At 39.5% G+C, this 25,782-nt stretch overlaps 1 protein-coding gene across 3 annotated transcripts; it reads left to right on the top strand.

The window, feature by feature from the left end:
* On the top strand, window positions 1–25,782 carry hlcs (holocarboxylase synthetase (biotin-(proprionyl-CoA-carboxylase (ATP-hydrolysing)) ligase)). 3 transcript variants are annotated; one of them, XM_061085976.1, is made up of 11 exons: window positions 1–403; window positions 4,660–4,707; window positions 5,224–5,386; window positions 7,674–8,710; window positions 10,891–11,064; window positions 14,467–14,747; window positions 18,312–18,379; window positions 18,515–18,675; window positions 18,865–18,979; window positions 20,228–20,441; window positions 25,243–25,782. In XM_061085976.1, exons 1-11 carry the CDS (start codon window positions 134–136, stop codon window positions 25,412–25,414), a joined length of 2,703 nt encoding a protein of 900 aa, XP_060941959.1. In that variant the 5' UTR covers window positions 1–133; the 3' UTR covers window positions 25,415–25,782. The 3 variants fall into 3 exon arrangements, with proteins under 3 accessions (XP_060941959.1, XP_060941960.1, XP_060941958.1); XM_061085977.1 differs by having other exon boundaries at window positions 4,660–4,800; window positions 5,224–5,382; window positions 7,868–8,710; XM_061085975.1 differs by having other exon boundaries at window positions 4,660–4,800.

Below are 25,782 nucleotides of genomic sequence, written 5' to 3'. Positions count from 1 at the left end.
ATGATTGTCTAGTCATTGCTTGCGGTCAACCAGTCTTCGAAGACTTGACAGAGGAATACGTTTGCAGCATTTTGTCATTTGGGAATGATTTTAATTGACTCATTAATAACAGACACAATGGCTCCCTCCCTGTATGCTGGTTAAGATGTTAATAACCTTGTGCTACGTCTACATGTGGGTGCGGTTTCACAAGTGCTACTCGGTTCTGATCCGCAACAGTCTTTCCAGACTAAAAGGCAGCAGCTTTAGCTTCAGCTTCTGCTCAAACTCGCCCTCAGCTCCAGCCAGAGCAACGCCAGCTGAAGTCCAAGCAGATGCACGGCGGTATCTCGGCTCACTTCCACCCGAGGACATTGTCTTCCTTCAGCTGGGAGACAAGGCTGTCTATCTCACGGATCCTCAGGTGTGATACCTTAGCTAACGTTCAGTCAAATTACATGATTTAACATGGATAGAATCAATGGTAACTGAATACTGGGGTGCGTTTGTAAAGTCCAAATAATCTCCTTCGCCAACCACCATTCTGTGGACCCGATGGAATACTTAGAGTGGAGCGGCAAAAAAATACTTGATTTTGATCATCACAAATCCTTTTTTAAAAATGTTCCTCTCTTTTTGGATAAAACTATTTTTTCTAGCACCACCCCTTCCAATGAACAACATGGTTAAAAAAATGACCCGTATTCTATCCCTTTGTTATTTCATGCATGCCTGATTGTTTCTTTGCTATATCTATGAAATAATTGTATTTTATCATTTAATTTTCCAAGAATTCATTAAATATCTTGTTTATAGTTACCACAAACCATTATTTTCTTCATGAACAAACATACATTTTGTTTTTCTACATCAAGTTACACACATGGGTCAAAGATCAGACATACAGTATGTATTATCTGGTGCATGTAAGTCTTATTTTACAATCCGTTACCAGTGAGAAAGGGAAATATATCCATCATAATGAAGCTACACAATTATTTTATATAATCAACTTTTCATAGTGGTAAACAAATGTAATCACTAATAGTTTTCCACAGTAAAATTTTAGTTGGGAGGAGGCGGATCAATTCGGAAGGAAATGGCTCCGTCAAATCTCAGTTTTCTCTATTTTTTTCTTATTATCTTCTTCCGACAATTAATATCTTTAATTCATTATATATGGCAGCAGGGCTTGATCTGATTGGACAAATATACTGACATGCAGAGCGTGAATGCATGGCGAATGTTACATCATTTATTGCAGTCTTTTGCGATACTTATATCACGCATTTTAATATTGAGATGACAATAGATTTTGGATAAGTTGTGCAGCCTAAATTTAAATTTGTGTATGCCTATGACAGTGAGAATCTTGCATTGTATGCTAAGAAGTATTAAAGATTGACATCAGGAACAGCCGGACCATCCTTCCTTCTAGGTAGGTGTGTTGCAATAAAAACCGATTTGACTATTTTACGTTAACCGCGGTTTCATGATGTCATGGTTTCATAACTGTAAGAATTGTAAAATCTACGAACTCTAACGATGGTGTCCATCGGAGGAGTCCAAAGCGAGTGTAGAAATCCTTGTTTACCTTCGTTTTTTTTATCAGCTCCGAAGGAGCGGCTGCCACACCCCCTCTCTGTCAATCTGTTATATTAGCTATTTATTGCTTGTGTGTATTTTTCCTTCTATAGTATAGATAATTGTGAAAACCTTGAAACCGTGATATTTCCTCTGACTATAATTGTGGCACCAAAATTTCATATCATGACATCCCTACTCCTAGGCATAGCCATTTTCTTATGATAATATATAAGAATATAATTCTAGGCTTCTTATTCCGCAATGGAAAGCTCATAAATAATTTGTCAATTTCCTTAAACCATTTCTGGGGAAACTTTAATGATATGGCTGATATAAGAAAGAAGTCTGGGCAGAAAATTCATTTTCTACATCAGCTATACCCCAGAGTGACATGGGGTGGACTGTTGATTTCCGTATGTCCTCTCTCAGTGCTTTTAGATTGCTAGGGCTGTTAAATTCAAATATCTTACTAATTGGAAATCTAATATTTTTTCCGAGATGCTTCATACCTTCGGGTTTTCCATATATGAACTTCTCTCCTGTCTGCAAGATTGTGTGTGTGTGTGTGTCTGCCTATGTCAGTCGTGCCTCATTTAAACAAAAACGCATGTGATTAGTTACAATTGTTGATGTTGGTTCATGAATCCGGTTTGTTCCAGTCACTTTAAACCTGATGTCCTGGCTGTACTTTGTTTTTTCAATGTGTTTTTAAATACGTGTCTCAAACTAGGGAGTGAATCAAATGAACAAAAAGTAAACTTCATTAATGTTTGGTACCAATTAATTTATTTTTGTGTTCTCGTGAAGGGTGTATAGAAACTCACTAAACGCCAAGTTAAACTGTTGCCAATGAAGACAGAGTCGTAGTAAGTTTAACTGTTTACTGATACACTTCTTCATTAACAATTGCAATGAGTTTGAGCTGAACATCACTTTGTGCATTATCCACACTGCATGTGAAGGGAGAAGATATCATGAAGATTTCACTCAACTGTTTTGAAGTCTTGAAATTGCCTTGACAACACCATGCAGTGCCCCTAACATTGATCAGTTCCTGCTTAGGTGGTCAGCTGATGGTGTGGCTTCTTTTGGCATGCGGTTAACAATGTTACCCTCCAACTGGCTTGAAAGAAATTGCAACTTTCTCATGAAAGCCTTCACTAAGCTGTACATTTCATGTTCAAATAGGCCCTTGCCTTGCAGTTTGGTATATAGTTCATTTGTTATTGCAGTGACATCAACAGCAAATGCAAGATCTAAGATGGCTATTTACATTGTTAATCTTAAACACAGCCATCTGTTCTCCACAAACTAAGAATCCTTACCCTTGACTTCGGTAAATAAATACTTAGAAGTTCATGTCTTTTTTTTGAGGGCCAACAGCTAGTTCACAGCGTTCCTAAACTGTTTGCCAAATCATTTCAGTGAAGCAGCATACGCTTGCTTGTATTCAGAATCCACGTTCATAAAAAACAAAAGTTGCCTTCAAAATAAAGGAATGTAGTTGTAAGTCCTAATTTCATCTTTACCTCACACAGGCTGGTTAGGGACAGCCAAAGGACTGGATGTGTCCCACTGTACAATGCTCAGGGGTCTCATTTCTAAAACATTGCGTAGGATTCATACTCAACGTGTATGAGCGCACAAAAACCCAAAATCTGATTTATAAAACAACGCAATGTTCACACTCCACATGGAAACACACGTACGTGGATCTGCCTCAAAGTCCACCCTCTACACTCCAAATTTCAAACATTAATGGTCAATGAAAGCATCTCATGAATATTTAATTATCTTCCGGACCAATGGGTTTAATGGCATCAAGCAATGAGAAGAAGAAGCAAAACTCTCATACACTGACATCAAGGTGTTTGATAGTGAGGTGGAGGTGAAGAAAGCCAGATTTCCTTTGGGTTCCACAGCAGGTATGTAATTAATAAAGTAAATGCACTGATACACTGCTGCTGCTGATAATACAGTAAGTGATAGTGAGGACCAAAGAGAGAATTGAGCCTTTAATAAAAAATTATCTAATTTAAAGGTGGAGAATTTCTTTTAGAAATTGCTTCACACTATCAGAATATGAAGGAATTTGTTGTATCTCATGTTCGTATTTAATCCTCCAAAACTGCAGGATTATTAAATTCAGAGACAACTGTGATGTCCTTAATCTATAAAATTTAACAGAATTATTATTATATGCTTGTGTTTGTTCTGGGATGTTTCAGTTCCGTCGGTCTATCTGTGTGATACTGGACTCTAAGATCCAAGATCACAGATCTATATCAGCTGATCCGTCATCATCATGGGACAAAAATCAATGTGATTGGTGAACCCTTGTTACCTCCTCGTCCTTCCATTCGCTAGTATGAGTGCTCGGTCCCTAATAACTATTCAAGACACAAAACACTTTAACTAATAGTTAAACCACCACCACGATCAGCTGGCAACAAGAGCAAGACATACTCCCTCTACTTTGAGAATTTGGTCCTTGTCATTTTATTTGTCTATTTGCATAGTTGGCATTCCCTGTTCCAATATTAGATTTTTCTTGCTTTGGAAAAATAAACATTTCTTATGACCGTCTTTATGAGAGAGTCTCAGGGACAGGGTCCCTCAATCTTGTACATGATGAATGAAAGACATTCAGATCATTGACAGGTTTTTCCGTCAGTGAGTCATTGGCGGAAGAAGATAAGAAGAGAATAGAGAGAAAACAGAATTTGACGGAGTGATGCGGCTCTGTCAAATCTTGCTCCGCCTCCTCCAACTAAATTCTACTGTGGAAACTTCTAGTGATCGCATTTTTTCCTAATATCACACACCCCAACTTCAGACCCTTAGGTTCATAGCAAATACTGAATGCTGAATTAGGTTTGCAGTGTTTAGTTGAGTAGTATAACTAGCGGATGTCATACTGGGGATGTTGATGCCTTTTGTTCCCTGAAAATTAACATGATTCTGTACAATTGCATTCAAAAATAAGTTTCAATCTTTTGTTTAGTTGCATAAAATTGCTTCAGCCTGAATATTACCTTGTTTCTATAAACTAAAATGTCTAATGAGGTTTTTTGATGTCTTTCCTGTCCCCAGGCATGTGATGACCTCAGCAAATGGACTGTGCTGTTGGGCTCCTCTCTGGTTCGTGGTCCACAAATAGAGAATATTTCATTCGTCATAGAAGCAACAGGATACAGAGTGGGCTGCCATTCTCATCAAACATCGAATAAGAAAGTAGGCCCCACGCATAAGTTTACCAGTAAACTTGTCAGAGCTATTATTCTTATTTAGCAAACCTTACTTTTAGCAGACAGGGTTTGACCTCAATTCCTTAACACCCAACTTCATTATTCAGTAATATATATAGTTGAGTGTATGTATGTCTTTTATCTTTACATTGAATGGTATATCATTTCTACTTTTACCAGTCAGAATTAAACATTCTGTACCGTCCTTACAGCTAATTTATGGACACCTAAGTGAAATTGTGAATAGTGAATGCTGCCAGCTGCTAGCATGAAATTAATTGCTTACTTACAAATCACTCCTGTGGTGTAGTCCCGTCAGTACAGTAAATAGGACTTTATCAACTTGGCTTTTCCTGTGCTATGGAACAATGGAGTGTGTGAGCTAACTTGTGGTATGTGTTATATGCAGGTGCTGAAGTGGTCCGATTATTGTCTTCCTTTGGCCTGCAGCCCTGGCCAGCCCTTCAGGGTGGTGGCTCAGACCACTGTCGATAACTTCAGTCGGCTGGGAGTTGCTTTTCTAGAAGGTTGCCTTCAGCTAGACGATGGACTTTTACCTTCAAAGATAGTCCGTATGTTGCTTAAATTATATCACAAATCTGCCCTTTTATAATTTGTTGAATTTTCACAATGCATACATACATATACATATTATTTGTGTATTAATATCTTGCAATATACATATTATTTCATGTATGACTTTATGTTCTATTTTGTAAAAGGGGACACAATATTTTCCTAAAATTCATCATTACTGCAGATGAGTGATAACGCTTTTTCTATGCAGGATGTGTCAATAGGTAACTGTTTGCTAAAATGTTCACATATTTATTGATAGGGTTGGTTACCATTCACATTTGAACTAGTACCATTATCTGGAATTCAGTACCACTATCCAACGGTACTTTACTCTCTCTGAATAACCCCAAAAATGTCTGACCTTCCCCAGGAGGAGACATTATCATTCTAAAACGTTTCCACTGTATTGGTTTCATATTTAAGGTTCAGCCATAACGTTACTTAAAGGGATAGTTCATTGAGAAATACAAATTCACTCATTATCTTTCCACCACTTTGCATTTGGAGGGGTGGGTGGAGTATTTGAGTCCACAAAACACTTTTGGAGTTTCAGGGATAAACAGCATTGGAGCCTTAACCAATACAATTTAAGTAAATGGTGACTTTCAACGAAAAAAAATACAGAAAAAAAACAAAATGCCTCAATACTTCTCCTGTGTTTTCTTCCAAGTGTCTGTAAAGGCTCCTTTATGCTTCTGCGTTTTTTCGGATACGGACAGGGAGGACCGCCCTATCCGCCGTGGAACGCCCTCTCCAAGCGCCTCGGAGAGCTTTTCATGCACCTCTGATTTTTCTAACTGTTCGTGTTTATTTCGGAGACCCCACGGACAGCCCTCGGCTGTGATTGGTCCGCGAACGACATCATTTCCGTACGACGTCATTTCCGTATTTCACATTTCCGGACCTCAAACTTCCTGCTTCCTTCCCTGTCACAACAAACCCAAACACAACTATGATTCTACGATTAATGTGACGTGTGTGTTAAGCCAGCGGAGTTGTCCAGCTGACGGTGGCTCGTTAGAGCACTGACGGCATGTGTGCACGGTCACATACGGTTATAACGAGCTTTCAAAACGACGCTAGCGACTAGGCTAGCGGGCTAGCAACCATGCTAACTGCGGTGGTAACAGTGCAAAAACCAGCTGTCATGACTTTAATTCCACTTCTATCATGGCACTGTTTCTACAATACCGTGTAAAATTTCTACAATAACACTGGGTAGTAGTTAGTGTCGGGAGTCCCTGCTGTCCTTGTGTGGAAGCTGCGGGAGCTAGCTAGCTCCGTGTAGCTGCATTAGCTGTTGCTAATCCCACAGCTTCAAGCCGTGGGATTAGCAACACAGTTTGGAAACAAGACCGGGGAACCGCTGCGCTAAGAAACGATTACATCAGCATTTTGACCTGCTGGGTGTAACTTTATTTTATTTAGTTGCCATCACAGACTACACTGTGTGTGAGGGAAGTGGGGAGTAAGCAAATAAACAGCGTGGACTTCTTCTGATTACTCGTTAGGTAGCCTTCTCCAAGCTTGTCTTCCGTTGCGCCACCTACTGTTTGGCGGTGAATTGTTCTCAGACGGACGGTCGTCGGAGAAGCAAAAATCCAAAAGACTCTCTGGTATCCGTGCGTCACTCTCCGCGAAACGTATACGTAGAAGCATAATGGAGCCTTAAGCCCTGACATTCAAATTCAAGTCATTTACACCATGTTTTTAGCCTAGCCCAGTTACCTCAAGTGGATTGGATTTGGCTGCATCACTGTGTACCCTTGAGCCTCTTTTTGCCAGCTTTGCATTTTGCTTAACAAATATTGCATTGAACTTTGTCTGTGTAAATTTTCATAAAGTGTAACCACACTTGAGAACGCCTTGGTTCGCCATTGTTTTGACTGTGTGCACTGATCAGAAATAAGCTCTGCTTGATCACGTTCCAGAGTTGAGTGACATGGTCTTACTCTCTCGCTCTTTATCTAACTAGACTCTCTCTTTTACTCTCACTTATGTATACATAATCTCTCACCCAGATGCGCTCGCATGTACAGAAATTTGGCACAGATTGATTTAACGTAAATCGGTTCCGGGTCGGTACCATTAAAGTACAGAATTCGGTACCCTAATAAGAGGTATATTCATAACTAATTAACCTATATATTATCAATCAGGTTTATCCTTACCCTCAGACCTTGTCAAAAGAAATACTTGTTATATGTTTTTATGTACAAATTGTAAGTCAGACTCCACTGATAATTAATATTTTTTATCATTTTTGTGACATTCCTTTAGCTGTTGTCCTCCAAGAATCTACTCTCAGTGAGCTGTTGGAGAAACAATGTCCACAGAGCCCAAATACTGTGACATCTCAATGGCTCTGTTGTACCCAGACTAAAGAGGGTGTTGTTGAACCTTTACCCTGTAACCTATTAGCTGACCACCGGCACACACAGAGCCATAAAGGAAGCCTTCTCCTCACCCCACAGGCAAAGAGGAGGACTGAGGAGCGAAGAGGGTCAGAGCCACTCCATTGTACCCAGGATATAAGACTGGTTGGTGACTCTGAAGATAATTCCATGGGGGATAATCATCATATGGAGAGCCATGGACACCACCTCCACCTGTCCAGCTGCCATGAATGTTTGCAGTTGGAAAACAGCACCATCATCTCTGTTAAATATGCATCAGCGGAGAACATTCCAGACCTTCCTGATGATAACTCAGTTGAGCTGGATAGTAGAGCTAAGAGTTTGGATGAACATCACCAAGACACTGGAGGCTTTTTTGGTCAAAGTGGGGGTTTTGACTGTAATAACAAACCACCAAATGTTCTGGTGTACACGGATGGTTGCCAGGAGCGTTTTCAAACTGTTTTCCAGGTTTTGTCAGAATGTATAGATATGGAAAACCATGTAATATATCATCTCCAACCACAGCAGGCTCTGAGCCATCCATGGATGGAAAACACCAGGCTCCTGGTTGTGGCAGAAGAGGAAGCCCTGACCCCCCAACTTCAGACCCGCTTTCTCACCTACCTTAGCCAGGGTGGCAGAGTCTTGGGGCTTACATCTACCCTTTGTCCTGCAGGCCTTTGTCTGGAAGTCAGGGAGAGGCAAAGAATGGTCAGCAGGCTGAACTTCATTAAGGAAGATAGCACAGAGCTGGAACTGAGCGTGTTGGCGAGTGGGAACTTCTATGTCAGGGATACTCGGGGAGGAGGGGAAGTGGAGCTTTGGGGAGAGCTGAAAGGGGAGGTCGCTCATCAGAGGGATATGGTAATCGTCAGAATTACCCATGAACAAGATGGTGGACAAGCTGTCCTTTGTCAGGTAAAGACATTTGACATTAGTGATTATTAGTGACAAGTGATGATTGTAGCAGTTTACAAATATAAACATATTATATTTTAGTTTTATTATTGTTATGATGTAATATGCCACACCCACATTCAACAATCGATATAGTATTTTTGCAAATACTTAGGATCGCATTAGGACATATGTACCAACTTTGGTGAAATTCTCTTCCATCTGGGTTAGAGGACCATGTTATTGGTGTCTCTGGCAGAATATTACTCATGACATAATATATGATTTCCAAAGCTGGTCTGTAGGTGTCTATTGGGATTTGATTGGAAAAATGTGTAAAGGGGACCTATTAGTCCCCTTTTTCTGGGTTCATATTTTTATGAACTTTAGGGTTGTGATATATATATCGTTTACGATAATATCTTAATTTTTGTTTTAAAGATGTGCGACCCCACGTTATCAAGTTTTACCTTTAATGGTGATCCATGCGCCACACATTCACACTCTGCATGTCAATATATTTGGTCACTTAGATGATAAGTGAAAGACATTCAGATCATTGACGGAATTAGATAATAAGAAGATAATCGAGAGAAAATGGAGCGACGCAGCTCTGTCAAATCTCGCTCCGCCTCCTGCGGACCACTCACATGAACAGCGTGAATGATAGAGACACAGAGGAGCAGATAATTACTGACAGAGCAGCTTAAGACTGTAAACAAATAACTTTTCATGGTCCAAACATGTAAGAAAAGACCCACAATAACACTGTAAGTGGACTTATTGGAGCTGTGTATGGCTCCCTAGTGTCTGCCCCGAACTTGGTGGCGCTTTGACCGGGCTCTGCGCCTTCACCCAACTGTGGAGCTGTCTGTGGTCTCTGCATCACTTTTTTCCCTAATATCGCACAACCCTTGTCACTACCTCGAAAAGGTTTGCAGGCTCCAATGTTCAGAAAACACTTTAATTTCTTCATACGCTTCCTTTAACGCTCAGATTCAGCTCCTGCACCCTATCGCAAGAAAGCCCAGTCTGCTGTTTTTGGCCAGCAGGTCCAGTCTCTTGGTCAGCTGCTATAAATATTTATTTTATAAACTAATGATGTCATTTTTAAACTTCAGTAGTAATTCAAACTATTTTAGTGACCATATGACAAACACACCTTTACTTCTCACATGTGCTTTCAGTGTTCTGTGCAACAACTGTGTGCCCACAGATTTGGTAGATGATCAGTAGGACACCTGTGTGCCAACACATACCATGTGATGGCTGAAATGTGTTTCCACTGAGACTGGGTTTAGGGTCAGTCCTGCATCCTGTGTACGAACCATACGGATATAAGTCAAAGAAATAATATTTTTTGTTGTGGTTAAATAACTGGTACACCTAAAACAAAAATACGACGCCGATAAATCCTTTTGTTAATGATCTGTATCGGTAGCTACAGCATGGTTGACTAAAGAGAAGGGTGAATCTGTTTTCACATAACTCCTGTCATTCAGTGTGAAAGTTTCTCTTGTCTGTGTGAGACACTTTCTCACCTGCTGGAAATGAGCAGAAACGATAACATTCATCTGATATGTTAGGTACGGCTTGTGTTTCTTGGTCCTCAGCACAGCCCTTTAATAGAGGGAACAGCCCCATCTTTCAGCAGAGGCCAAGCTGCAAATCCAGCTTAATGTTGTGCTCTGTGAAGTGTCGGGAACAAACAAAGACCGTTCGGAGAGGCATACTGACGAACTTCCAAAAGCTTCTAACCATATAAACCTGAACCTCTGACAGTAGGGAAACAATAATAGGTCCCCTTTAAGGAGAAAACGGCCAATAAATGATAAGCCCTGCCTGTTGTGAAGATATTTTGGTTAATGGTTGCCATTTAAATAACACGAACACTCTTGCTCATTTATTATGGAAATGTTGGTCTCCAGGCTGAATTTCAAATTTGGTTTGAATAAAATAACCAAGAAGTACAATACATTTTTTAATTAATAATATTCAAATTAGCAAAACATCTAATATGGTTAATTTTCATTATCCAAGACAGTTTTTTGTGGAGCACATTATGAAATGTGGTCTACAAAATTGTATGTGATAGCTGATAAATCAAATTAATGTAAAGTATTGGAGTAGAAATTGTTTGATTAAGCTGTAATTTAATGTATATGTTAGACAATGCTTAAAATTTTGTTCCCTGTCTGCAGGTCCACCTGGAAGTTGCACCTGAGAATTTGACGACTGAAAGTTTTGATGAACTGAAGGTCAGCAATGCACAGCGTTATGAAGTCTTGAGAGAAATCCTGATATCTTTGGGACTCAGTTGTGAACTAAACCATGATCTGACTCCAACCCCAATTCACCTGCTGGCCATCTCTCTGGTAAGAGTCAGAGTCCTCATCTGTCTGTGAAGGTCAATACAAAGATGTTAATGCAGTACTTCTGAAATTGATCTGCCATTGTATTGACTCAACGCAATGAGAGCTCCTCCATTTTGATAGAATTTGGTTAGATCTTGGTTTACAGTGAAGTTAACTATATATTTTACATGTGCCCACTGAAGGCAGACTAGAATAATGAAGAGTATCTTTACAATTATTGAAAAAGTGTGCAAATAGTATCAGTGGAGAGTTTAGTTAAAACTGCAACATGTGCAATGCTATAACTATAGAAGTCATATCTTCATTAAAGAAAAAATGTACCTGTAGGGGGAGACAGAACACCAGTTTGCTGAGAAGCAAACTGGTGAGACTAGTGAAACTGAGAATGACCCTATTCATTTCAAAGCAGCTCTGGCAACATTCCCATATCTGAGCCCCTCCGATGGTATTGTTTCAGTGGACTATTTGAGCCTCCCAAGATATATAATTAAGTTAATATAAGTAGAATCAACATTAGTACTGCTGTTTTTTTGTCTTTATTATTGAATATAGAAATTACTGTGTGATCTTTGGACCTGCTTCCCCAGCTACTCAATGCCACCAAGCAACAGGCTAATGGAATTGAGGGTTTGAGAATGTTTTCCAGACTGCTATGCAGGTTTTGGTACACAGCTGCTAGCTTTGTGCCACAAAATGTCTGGAGAGTATCTTATCAAATCCTTACATAGAGGATTAGTACAAGAAGTACATAGTGTACTATGTGTGGCTTCGTTGCAGTATCTTTTAGTTAGTAAAAGTTCACTTTTTCATTTGTCTTTGTACAAAGAAGGGCACTGGACAAAATGTTCCTCACTGACTGAAGTGCAAAAAATCGTCCAACAAACCGAATATGGTTCCCCTGACCCTATGGTCTAAGGACCTTTCCTGAAATACTTTCACAACCTTAACTCAAGATGACAATACACTCCCTTGTCTTGTTTGTGGCTTTATTATAAGAGTAATACCATTGTTATTAATTATCATTTTTTCTTACATTTTGTTTTTATTTCCCCCCCATTTGACATATGTAAGTAATGAATTCTGTATGGGGAAACAATTTTCCTTTTTTTTTCTTTCTCTAAAGTATTTATCTCTCTTCACTGATACTGAACCAGACTTCCAGCACCTTGTCCAACTGTGTGGGCAAGCTCTGGCAGATCTGAAGGTTTTATAGGAGAGCACTAAATGAGGCTATAGAATTCAGAACCACTGGATGTGATTTGTCAGGAATCCTCAGATACAGAAGAAAGTTGTCCACAAATAGGGAGAAAACATGTTTCTCTTGGCCTACTGTGATCCTACCATTGTTTTGCGCAAAAGTGCATGGTTCGGTCACCCTCTATCTCGGGTCGGTGCCAGGAGTTAAAATATTTAAACTGGAGAATTGTATGTAATGTCGATGCGCGTACAATTAACGCCACATTCGGTGTGAACACATCTTTAAACTTGATTCTGGTGAGAACTGAGATAACTTACAAATGTGCAGAAGGGGTCACTGTTAGGCAACTTTGTATTGAATGTCCAAATTGAAGTTCTACTAATGTTTAATGCTGGCTTGATGTGCAGGTGCAACAATGAATCTATACAGCAATCCTGGACTGTATGTGGGGGATACAATGTTTTTATCAAGTATGAGTTGTGAGGATGTTGTGTACTGTCCATGGCAGCTAGGTGGGTACCACTGTTGCAGTAGTTGTCCTCTGTAGTGAAAACTCTGGCATCTGCCTCCTCCATACGCTTCTCTAGCGACTTTCTTATGCCTTCATCCATCCAGCTCTATGTTCTCTCTTTGGTTGCTTACAACCGTGACAGCAGGACTATAATACACCACAAACTCTCTTTCTTTCTTTACCCGAACATCAACATGGATATCCATGGACTAACCTCTGTGATGGAAATCTGGATATACAAGAGGCTGGAAACACCAAAGTTATCTACGTGTATTTAATAAGGGGCTTTCTGCAGAAAGGATCAACACAGGGAGTCACAGGGATCTCAGAGTGAAGATAAAACAGCTCAGGTCATAAAGTCATTAGACAGGGTAAGGTTACTCTTCAACTACAAAATAGATTTCAACCATACTTAGTTAATTTTTCAAATTGAGAATTGGGCTAAAACTTAGAGTAACACCAGTATTGCTGTGCTGATAGAAGTTGCTTAGATCTTTTCAGTAAAATATGAAAGGGAAAGAAAATATACAAATTGCTATTGGTTCAATATTTATAGCAATTAAATATTACAGTTCAAGTGTTGCAATAGTATCTAATTGGGTGCTATCACAGATAATTGGCTAGCATTGTATAACCATATCTTGGACCAATAATGCATTAGTCATTCCATGTCAGAAAAGTGCCAGAAAATGTTGATATCACAATAAATCCAAAGTCAAACAATTTCTGAAGGTCTTAATGTCATTATAAGGTAAAATTGGTAAATCATTTTTGCAATTCAACTTCACTGGTCATATTCGCTCTTAGTGTTCTTTTTCACATCGGAGAGCTTGTAAAGAGCTTAAAAACATTTCTCTCTAACCTTCATTAACAGAGATGTGGGGAGGCAAATTCAGAGTCCCCTAAAAGGTTCAAACTTAGTTAGCCAATAAATCTTAAATTGTGACCCGAGATAGACTAAACTTCTTTTCTCATTTGTACAAAATCCGCATGTGTCATGATTCTGCCCCTGAAACTTTAAATTAGGGCTGCATGATATATCGAAAATCTACTGTCATCGACGATATCAAAATGTAAGATATACTTATTGCAAAAGACAGCTTTAACTGTGATAAATGGTGTTACATGCACCCCATACTCTTCATGTCAATAGGTTACTCTGAGTTCTTTTCTTTTTTGTTTTATTTAGGCATTTCTCTCCTTGTGTGTCTGCGACTTTATTCTGTGCCGTTGCCCTGTTTTACCACTCTTGTGATCATCTGCATCTGTTCCTAATGTGTTTCATCTGTGTTCAATTATTTCTGCCTCCCTTTTGGACAAAGACAAAGGGAACTTTGTCTTGGTCAGTTCGCTAAGTTTCACTTCAGTAGTGTGTTCAAGCCATTTCTAGTTCCTTAGTGTTTCTCAGTGTTTTGGTTATTCAAACTTTATTTTTGGCGGAATTAAAGAAACATTTTTCTCTCATGTCGCATTTGGTCGACCTGCTCACCATCCAGGAACAGCATGCCAATTGTAAACTGTGAGGGTACAACCCACAATTGTGATAAATAGATTTCTAATGGCCATTTAACCCATTTAACAGGAACACATTGTCTGGCCTTTGCTGTAGAAAGGGTATCTTTAGAAAAACGGCTGCCATATTTCATATAAAAGGTCAAATTTATTGTGTCATTGTCCTTCTTTTCCCACACAGGAGGCAAAGGCCTACTTCCTGAAGTGGCTGGAGACACAAGCAGATCAAAATGGCTCCCTCACATTGTCCAAGCACTCCTTGAGGATGGTATCCTGCTCTGAGCTGCAGGATGGTTCTTATTTGCATGAGGGTTCTCTGGACCTGGTCACTGACTCTTCTGAGTCTCAGACCTGGGCGGAGTTCAGAATGGAGACCTACAGGGAGAACCTACAGACCAGTCTGCTCGGACATACCCTGTTTTACACTGAGATGGCATCGTCTACGATGGACCTGTTAGAAGGGTAAAACACAACCCTTTGAATCTGTTTGATTGAGGCAGGCAGAATGTTACTGTCATCGTGCCATGCACAGCTCCAGTATGTCCACTGACAGTTAATTTGGGTCTTTCATACATGTTTGGACGGTGGATAGTTAAGGCTTGGCGATATGGCCTCAAACAAATATCGCGATAAAGCCTAAAAATATTGCGATATCATATCTCTGTTTTGAATTCTCTGTTTTCTCTTCTTCTGACAATGATTCTTCGACGGAAAAAACCTGTCAATGATCTGACTATCTTTAATTTGTTGTGTGTTAGGTTGTATTACAATCTATGTAGTTATGTAGTGTAGATGTCAGATTATGCTGACTGGGTGGGAATAACCAAGAATTTCTTGGTGCCAGGGTGCTTATATTTTATTAAATCGTCTGCCATGGTCTGATAGGCTGAAGCAATGCTGAATGTAAGGTAAAGAACAGGATCTCCTCGATCACAGCTCATCACATCTGTACAGTTCACACTATGAGGAGGATCAAATCTTGATAGACATGAAGGCATATATGCAGTCCTCTAAATTCTGTAAATGTGCAAATGGTCAGTATTGGCCGTGACTGAATTACCAAAACCAACATGGTAAATTTTACGCAATAATTGATTGAACATGTGGAGATCAACATTTAATTAAATCATGAGCCACTCTTTATATTCGTGAACCAAATTAAGTGCTGATGACAGTTGTGGATTATTGCAGTATTACAACAACCTTGGGACAGACCGGGGCTCCCAATTCACAAGCCAGCTGATGTCCAGTCTCTGTCTATCTGTGGGTCATTGGTGTGGCCAAAGACCAGACAAGCCACGTACTAAAATGCATGACGCAAAGATATAAATTTTTTGCATTTGGAGATCTGGTCTGGGTTTGGGTACACATTTTTTCACTTCTAGGATCATTGGCAAGTAGAAGATTTGGAGTAGAGTGACCTTATTTAAGAAAAACATTTAATAAATAAAATGTTATCCTTTTATTCTTTGGTTCTGATATAGAGCTAGTTGAAAGAATGCCGTCTCTCCTAATCCGACCATGTATTAGTTTGTTGCTTGTGAGCTGCTGGTGGGGCTGGAGAAGCTACAGCTGCATTGGCTCGTACCAGCTACCAGATACTGGCTAACTATAAAAGCTCATAATTTTGTTTCCACAGTGCGGAGCTGACTTTCCATTTGCTTTATCCTTGCCACCATCATAGTAAATAAACAACAATCATTACAAGTACCTGAATCACTAAAGGAGGCAGAGGAGTACACAAGCACACTGAGCGGGAGAGAGAGAAGCCATCGTTAACGTTAGCAGTTCTAAGTCGTTAAAAACCAGGGCTTCTCTATGGATAAGGCAATATAAAAATGTCACATCCAGAGCGATTTCCAAAAAACACACAGACACAACCTTCTCCCAATTTAGTTCTTCCTCCTGTATTTTTACTATCCAGCATTTAAAAAATGTTGCAACATGTCTCCAGTTATGTGCAAAACAACATATCCCAGTACATTTTCACCTTGTATCTGTATCGCCCAATTTTAAAGCAGCTGCAATTTAATTGACGCTCTAGTAACTTGTCTTTTCTCTGAGCATCAGCTGTTTTTTTTATGTCATTTGCCCTGTCGTTAATTTGCAAGGTCACTGTCACTGTCACTCAAGTGTGTTAGCTATTTCTTCACCATGCATAGCATAGGACCGCAAAAACTTTAAATGAATTGTGACAAAGCTTTGACTATAACTGTTGTGGTTATTCTTTGCCACTATGACCAAAAATGATATCTGACATCCCCAAAAAATCTTACTTCTAAAGAAAAAGCTTATCATAAACAAAAATATCACAAAATCTAAAGATCAATTTTTTAAATGGTAAATGGATTTGTATTTATACAGCGCTTTTCTAGTCTGATGATGACCACTCAAAGCGCTTTACAGTACAGTTTCACATTCACCCATTCACACACATTCATACAGTGCATCTACTTGCATTAGTTGTTATTCTATGGGGGGCCATTCAGGGTTCAGCATCTTGCCCAAGGACACTTCGGCATGCAGATGGTTCAGACTGGGGATCGAACCGCCGACCTTTAGGTTGGAGGACGACCACTCTACCCCCCCTCAGCCAAAGCCTAAAAAAAGTTTAAAGGTTAAACTCAGGATAGTATTTGAGATCTGTGGAATTAAGTCTGTGTGTGTGAGTCAAAGATCACACTGACTTGGGACAAACGGCAGGACTTATTTATGATTTCAGAACAGATCAGGACCCTGTACTACGAAGCCGGATTTGCACATATCCGGGTAACTTCAGGTTCAGTTCAGGGTTTCCGTTTCTACGAAGCTCGTTCAATTATTATTAGCGTAAATCACCATGGTGATTGATGCTGAAGGCTGACCTGCTCCAGACCAGGTTAAGTTGGCGATAAGGGATCAACCAGTATGAAAGCCCCGTCCACTGACCAATCAGGTCCCTTGAACCATGACGTCAGCGTTTTTAGAGGATCCATTGGAGTTTGGTGCACGGATTGTTAGAGGGTCTGTGAGTAGGACAAGGGTCTTCAGAGACTGACAAAATAATTTGACCTACTCTGTTGAGTATCTTAATCAAAGATATAGATTCTCATCAGAGGGAGAAATAAAAAAATTTCAGCTGCTGGAGCCGGATATAACCAACCTAACGTAGGAGCAGTGTGCTCACAGTACCACAGGCGCAGACTGCATCGCTCTGCATTTCTTGACTTGTGGGAGTAACTAACTGTAAAATAACAACAGAAAAATGCCTCCATACTGCTCCTGTGGTATCATCGTAGTGTCCATAAGCAAGACATTCAAATTTGACTCAAAACTGCATAATTTACATAATGTTTTAAGTATCAGAATGAATCAACTCAGCATGAAAACAACCAAACCCAAACCAAATCCAAACACAAGGAAAAATGTCTATGATCAAAAGATGTCCAATAAAAATCCAAACAGTATTTGACCCTTTGGCACACCCGTTACCACTTTGTGATTAGGGCATATGATGTCACTGTGGATCCATTTAAGAGATCAATTAAATCAACAATGTTTCATTAACTCAGTAAAGCACATTTAGTAGACAGAAACCTAGCTAAAAAGCATGCATTGAAAACAGTCTTTGATGTGATTACTTGAAATTATTGTTGTATAACTCCTGTCAGCTGATGCTGACACAGTATACCTGAGATGTACTTAATTTTGCTTAAGAGTTTAATGAAGACAACCTAATTTAAGATTAATGGTTTTCCCATAAAAAAATATTTTTATAAATAATATTAATATCATACATTTTGGAAACTGTTTCTATTTTATTTAGAAAAGCCAATTATGCCCCAAATAACAAGTCCCTGATGAGACTATTCAGTGTTGGGTTAAGGTACAAAGTATGACAAGTAAATTATGATTAGAATTTTCTCAATAAGGGCAACAGAAAGGGTAACACTACAGTAAAGCCACTACTTAAAGGTGTAACAAAGAATATTACTAACTAGTGATAGTACTCTTTAACATGGCTTTATTATTCTTGTCTCCCTACAGGTTGAGTCTACATTTACCAAAAGATGTGGGTTTAATAGCAGTAGCTGGTCGACAAAGCCAGGGAAGAGGTTCGTATAAATGAACATTTAACATTCACTCACACCACAAAGGCATTATAAACCGTAGGTTCAGTGGAGTACATTTTTTTTTTCATCTTACTGCAGAAGTGTGTAACATGTTTGCTTTGCTTGCTACTGCTTCAGGTCGGGGCAAGAACACCTGGCTTAGCCCTCTGGGTTGTGCTATGTTCACTCTAAAGATCCAAGTTGAGCTGAGCTCTAGGCTCGGACAAAGGATTCCCTTCCTCCAGCACCTAGCTGCTCTGGCAGTGGTGGAGGCTGTTTGCACACTGCCTGGATACCAGGTATCTGCCTACACACTTCCCTAAGTTTGTTCATGTATATAACCCTATCTTATGTAATTAAGCTCATACACTACATACACCCAAAAAATTCAAATGTGTGGCTGATCTTGAAAAATAATTATTTCACAAAGTAACATGTTGAAGTTCAGTGTATTAAATAATCAACGAACATGTTTCAACCTTTGTCAGGACATAGACCTGCGAGTGAAATGGCCCAATGACATCTACTATAGTAACCTGATGAAGCTTGGGGGAGTACTGGTGACTTCCACTGTTATAGGATCGACTTTTCATCTGCTCATAGGTAACAACCCTCCCTATATTACAGCTAAAGAAACTGGAGGCTTTCACCAGAAAGCTGCATCAGCTTTTCACCAATATATCTACCACCTCATGATTAAACAAACACAACACTTTTGGGTTGATTACATGGTATCTGTACTGTTGAACTGTTCAGAAACTGGGGGAAAGTCATTTATTTGCTAAACTAGAATGCCCAGAATGAAGTTGTGCACCTTCAAGCCCTGTGAAAGCTTTAAGTTAGCTCTCTGAGTGCATGGTCACAGATTAATTTCAAATATAGTGTGCTGTCTATTCATGGGACTAAATTGTCCAAATAAGGTAAATTGTTCGATTTTCTGCACAATTTAAGAAATTATTTGTCACCTAACAAACCAAACCACACAAACATTCCTGTATATAAAACTCCCCACACTACTGTCTGACATAAGAACAGGCAGCATAATTAATTATTCACCATCTAGTAAACCATGAAACTGACGAGAATTTGTATTGGTTCATTCACTTTTAAAAGAGGGTGAGAGTGATCAATGTACTCATTATTTCAACAGCAAAATAAAAGTATATTTCATAAATAATTCAACCTCTTAAAGAATAGAAAACACTCTTCTTCTTTTGAACTAAGCACTTCTCTTTTGCAGCGTCAGCAAACCAGATAGTTCCTTCTCTATGATATTTCTCTTATGTATGGAAAAAAACATAAAATTCGTTTGGATAAAGGACAAGTGTAAAAATACATAATTTTAAGAAATAGATTTATCAAATATCCTACTGACATTAAAACACAGAACCGTTTGGTTAGGCTTCGTTTGAAATGAGTTTGAGTCTGCCACATGCCTACTACACAAACTCTAGCCCAAACATTAGATTTTTATGTTTTGAATTGTCTTGTCCTGTCTTTGTCATTGACATCAGGCCATTTACAAGCAGTATTTGACCATTGTCTTTCAGCAATGGGAAATAGACCACAGGCATATGGACTTTGTAAATTCAAGTGCATTCATATTTCAACTCTTACAAACAAATGGCTTTATAAGTGATAATTTTGGTGTCAAAGTAAGGGGGCTGCATATGCATGTAATTGTGGGTGCTAACCTTACAACTTTCTATTTATAATGATAAGGGGTGGGACAAATAATTAGTCAACTATAGTAATTATAAAACCCTTTTCAATACTTTATCCAGTGTGCACCAGTCAAAAACAGTCTCGTTTTGTTTTCTCAGAATAACATAAACATATTGTGCTCTACAGGCTGTGGGTTCAATGTGACAAACAGCAATCCAACTGTCTGCATCAATGACCTGATCCAGCAATACAACACACAGCATAACTGCAGTCTGCAACCGCTCGGCTCTGCCCAACTCATTGCTCGCACTGTCAGCTGTCTCGAGGTCCTCATCAACAGTTTCCAACATGGAGGCCCAGATGCAATCCTGCCCACATACTACAAGAGATGGCTACACAGGTGAGCACTGCAAACATTACTCTGGTCTTTATGCTCAGGTTTCACTTCTCATTTTGAATCAGAATCAGATATTTTGATACAGGTTGTACATGCATACAAACAATTTATTTAGGTGCATGGGATGCTACAATCAGAATATGACCACACCACTAAATTGTTGGAATTATTTGTTGCTACAGCATGTAAAAGATTGTCAAACATGAAAAATATTACAGACATTGACATGGACAGCATTAACAATACATAATGACACCTGACAATAAATGGACAGGAAAATATCACATACAGTGGCGTAATGGTGCGGAGTGTTTCAAATGCATATACATCATGATTGTTGCAGAGACTTCAGAGTCCTTGTTTTTGTAATGGGATGATTTGGTGGGAAAGGCTCTGTAGCAATACTTTTTTTTGCCCTTGTGATGGTGCATCTGTGGTATCATGATTCAACAGATGGGAGAAGGGTGCAAGTGATCTTTGATGATTTGTTGACTGTGTTGCAGTTTTTTTCCGACTGTTGAGGCTGTCTTTACCAAACAATGTTGTTGTTGGTGACAGGTCAGATTATGGTGGTGTTGTCTCCATATTTCAGAATGGTAACTGAGCTATTGATCGATGTCATGTGGTTGGTGTAGAAGGAGAAGAGCTAGGGTGAGAGGACGCAACCCTGGGGGCACCTGGACTGAGGGACATAGGGCAGTATGATATATTGTTCATCTTAGCCCCCTTCTGTCTTCTCCACAGAAGACTACAGATCCAGTAGCATAGACAGGTAGTCCAGGCAAAGTAACTCATTTTGGAGCCAAAAATCGAACTAATTGTAAAATAATTTTTTTCAGCATAGATAATTTCTGTGAGGTGTCCAGAACAACATACTAAAAGAAATCCTAAGAAATCCTAGTCGAGGAAATATGTTTAATTATCATCAATGTGTGCCAATAAGACCAGGCAACAATACACCCCAATGGGGCTATTTTTTTCCTTTACTCCTATCAAAATTAAACTTTACACAATGAGAGTACCCATGAAAAGTAAACATTTTTGTTTTACAAGTTTCTTTGAAAATTAATTTGAATATGCAAATGACCGGTGGACTAGTGGCAGAAACTTGGACTATGGGCAGAAAAGGTCTCTGGTTCGTCTCTGGTTTGACTCCACGGAGAAACAAAAAAAGGACAAACCTGGATTGATCTGTCCAAAAATCCAAGAGGATTCTCCCTACCCTGTCTAGTGCCCCTGAGCAAGGCACCTTACTCCCCCAACATCTGCTCCCCGGGCGCCGTACATGGCTGCTCACTGCTCTGTGTGTCCTGCACCAGATAGGTTAAAAGCAGAGGTTAAATTTCCCGACAATTGAATGAGTGTGCTTGTGCATGTCTGTGCATGTGTTTGGGACAAATAAATGTATCTTAATCTTAATATGCCCAAAATACACCCAAATAGGCTTAATTTTTTCCTTTACTCCTACCACAATACAATTGGTTAAAGTATACATGAAAAGTAACTTTTTTTGTATTACAAGTTTCTTTTGAAATGAATGTGAATATGCACATGAGCTCAACACTTCTCATTATGTCCTAATTTGCATATAGTCAGAAACACCATTCATATGTATGACAAATACATCGGCCCAATCTTCATCCAATCATCCTTCTGCCAATGGGTGATGGCAAAGCTGCTTTTAGACTGGCCTCTAACCTGAAAACTGCCTGGCTTGGTACTACCTGCCAGGGGTATAACCGCCACCGGTATAGTCTTCAGGGTCACGGAGGCACACAAGCCTCTCCACCACGTAAGAATAAAGAATGACACTAGCTTTCTCGAACAAGCTAAGGCGTTCAGCCAGTCACAGGAAAATGTGGGAAAAGGTATCATCATTGCAGCAGGTGGAAAAGCTCTATTATCACTGTATGGGGGCGAAAAAGATGAATCACTGGATATGCTGAGATACAGGCGATTCTGTGATAAAGTAAGTCAGAACTCATCTCCAGTGGAACCTTAAACTCGTCCTCCAACGTCAACAGCTGCAAAGTTCCATAGTCTTCGCGTCTTTTACCAAATGGAGTGTTTTTGCCTATGCAAATTAGGACATATTCAATAAGTGTGGAGCTCATGTGCATATTCAAATTCATTTCAAAAGAAACTTGTCATGCAAAAAAGTTACTTTCCATGTATACTTTTACTATGTAAAGTTTTATTGTGGTAGGAGTAAAGGAAAAAATTAAGCATATTTGAGTGTATTTTAGGCATATTCGATTAGTGTATAGCTCATTTGCATATTCAAATTCATTTTCAAACAAACTTGTAACACAATTTTTTTTACTTTTCATGGGTACTTTCCTTTTGTAAAGTTTAATTTTGATAGGAGTAAAGGAAAAAAATAGCCCCATTGGGGTGTATTGTGCCTTATTGGCACACATCTCGGATTGATGAGAATTAAAAATATTTACTCAATTAGGATTTCTAAGGACTTTAAGAATGTTGTTCTGGAAACCCCATAGAAATGATCTATGCTGAAAAAAATTATTTTACAATTAGTCGGTCGTAAAAACCCTACTTTGCCTGGACTAAGGGGTCAATGTCCATGTTTGGCAGTTTATTGAAGATATGCACCAGGTTTATTGTGTGTAAGGCTAAAACAAGTGTTGAAGAGAGTGATAAAGGGGCGGGGTCCAGAGCATCCTCAACAGTCCTAATGGCTAGGTAGGCAAAGTGGTGGATGTCCATCAGTAGGTTGGTGACAGACTTGAGATCCGTAAGTGTGATGCACTCAAATGACTCTGTGATCACAGATGTTAGAGCAATAGGGCTGAAGTTGTGGGGCAGGAGAACACTTATTTTGTGCGGAGAGTACGATTTTCTGCGCACATGCTGGTGAATAAGGCCCATTGTGCTGTAGCTTCAGAAGTACTGCTTTAAATGTTGTACTTCAATTAATCACATGTCAAAGGACTGTCAAGTGACACTTAAGAGTGTGGAATGTAACAGACATGTATCTGCTTTACACCCTGACCCTGCTCCTGTAAAACAGCATGGCGGGGAGCAAGAGACAGAACTGTTGTTGCAGCCTAGGCCAAGAGGAGACTACGGACAGTCTTGGCTCCACAGTTTTCAGAAGGTCAAAAGAAGATGATCGGACAGCTTTTTGTGCGGAAGATGAGGCTTTTCTTGACATTATTGATAGATGTATTCAGGGATAGCTCTTACCGGATTGCTCTTAACCTTTCAGAAGGCACTTCATCTACTTCCAAAAAATAGAGACCAAGCTCTCAAACGTACACTGGACAAACAGCCTGGACAAAGGAGCATTTAAATTGTTCTTTGCAGAAAATCTTCTAAAACCAGCATGCAGAAACAGCAACATATTTGCAAGGCGATGAGGAATGTTGGTACTTCCCAATATTTCGGGTCTAGCACAGACAAAAATCAGGAAAGATCAGCATTGTGTTTGATTGAGCGCAAGGCATGAAGCTGTCTCCTTTATTATTATACCAGGTTGGAAGTGTACTGGTCATTCATACAGTGTGACCAAGGCAGGTCTATGTTTTCAGGTTGTTGAACTGCCACTGGTGGTCATTCAGTTATATTACAGCAATGAAATCAGTCTCCATGTTGATTATATGAGTGAGCTTGTGTGCAGTTCAGTATTTTCAGTAAAGAACTTACTGTTATTCAAGCCTCACATCTTCATTGGATTCACTGTGTTAGCAATATGTCTGGTCTGATAGCAGATGAGGATAGAACATTGGTATTGTAATTTGATTTATTTATTTTTGGATAGTTAATGGTAATATTTGGTTTGAAGACAGTCTGTTTATTTGTTAGTCCACTCTCAAGATAATAAGTTATTTTTAATTTGTGTGTTTGACAGTAATATTAAAATAAGACGTTGGGAAATGGAAAATGTGATAAATATGGGGAAGTGACGTCCCGGCGGGGTGTGGTTTTTTTGGTTCTGCGGGCTGGCGGTGCTGCCAGAGGTTCAAGGGCCAGGAGATCACTTACGACTTGCATGGATTTTTCTCGCGGAACGGGATTATTGCCTGGGAGTCACGTAATGGATTACTTCAAGGACTGAACATTTTCTGGGCACTGGAAGGGGTGAGAAAGCGTGGACTGGGTTTGGATTTGTTTGTGACACTCACCTCGCTCACCTGCAGGCATTTTTGTTTGGGACGTTTGGTTGGGGATTATGTTATGGACCTGGGGGGGGAAATATTGATGTTTTGAATGTGTGTAAATAGCGTGTTTATGTTCACGGGGCTGCCATTGTTAGCGGGCCCGAGCACGGGGATATGTGGGGTTGATGGGTGTTTTGTTTAAATACACTTTATAATACGCAACCCGTATGATTTTGTTTATATTTATTTAATTTGGGGTCAGACCGATCCAACCAGGGATCTTTCGTTTATGATAACTTGGTCAGGCAGCGTGCAAGGTACACAGCGGGTCGGGTCCACCGGTGTCCTTAAAATTAAAGCGTAGTACATTTCCCCTGGGGCTTAAACAGGGCGATTTGTTACAAAGTATACATAGTACATGAGGTAATGGAAAACTCAAGACAGTAAAAGTAATGATACACAGTCAGTTTGTGAAGTCGGGAGAGCATCACAGTTTATGTTGTTCAGAATGTCGTTCTTTAAGACAGTTATCAACTGGGAAAGGGTCTGTGGAGGTAATGTGTAATCTCAGCCTTTAAAGCTCTCTTAATCTAAGTTAAGAGACAAATTCGTATACACAGTTATCATGTCATAGTGAAATCCTGAAGCAAAACTAACTATTGCTCTCTGTTCTCTGACCTCAGCGGGACCAAGGTGCAACTTTGGAGTGAGGATGGAATAGAAGCTGAGGTGTTTGGACTGGACCACAATGGCTTCCTCCAAGTGCACAGTGAGGAGCATGGCGTGATCTCAGTGGAGCCTGATGGAAACTCATTTGACATGCTGAAGAACCTGGTGGTCATCAAGCAGCGCTAAGACCAAACAGAACCAACTACAGAAAAATCATCTCTTTCTCCTATCAGCTCTCAACATTATACAAAAATTTTGGGTTACTTTTGAATCCTTATCTTCACCTGACCGATCATTATGTGATGATCAGAGTTGATATTGTGGCAACAAACAAATCAACTTTGAATCTGAAGAGAGAGCGGGAGAGAGAGAGAGAAAATTCGTAATACAAATATCTTTAAATCTTGAATTTATAATTCTTCGTTGTATTAGTTTCTTGGTATCTATGTATGGGAGTATGGGAAAATTATTAAGACAGATCTAAATAGAAGATCCCAGATTTCATTCCATCACACAAGAAAAAATTGGGTGTGAATAAATAATTGAAATTTTAA

The sequence above is a fragment of the Limanda limanda genome, chromosome 14 (assembly GCF_963576545.1).
Source record: "Limanda limanda chromosome 14, fLimLim1.1, whole genome shotgun sequence".
NCBI classification, from domain to species: Eukaryota; Metazoa; Chordata; class Actinopteri; order Pleuronectiformes; family Pleuronectidae; genus Limanda; species Limanda limanda.
The sequence above is the reverse complement of the archived record's forward strand: the minus strand, read 5'-3'. Positions and strand labels throughout refer to the sequence as shown.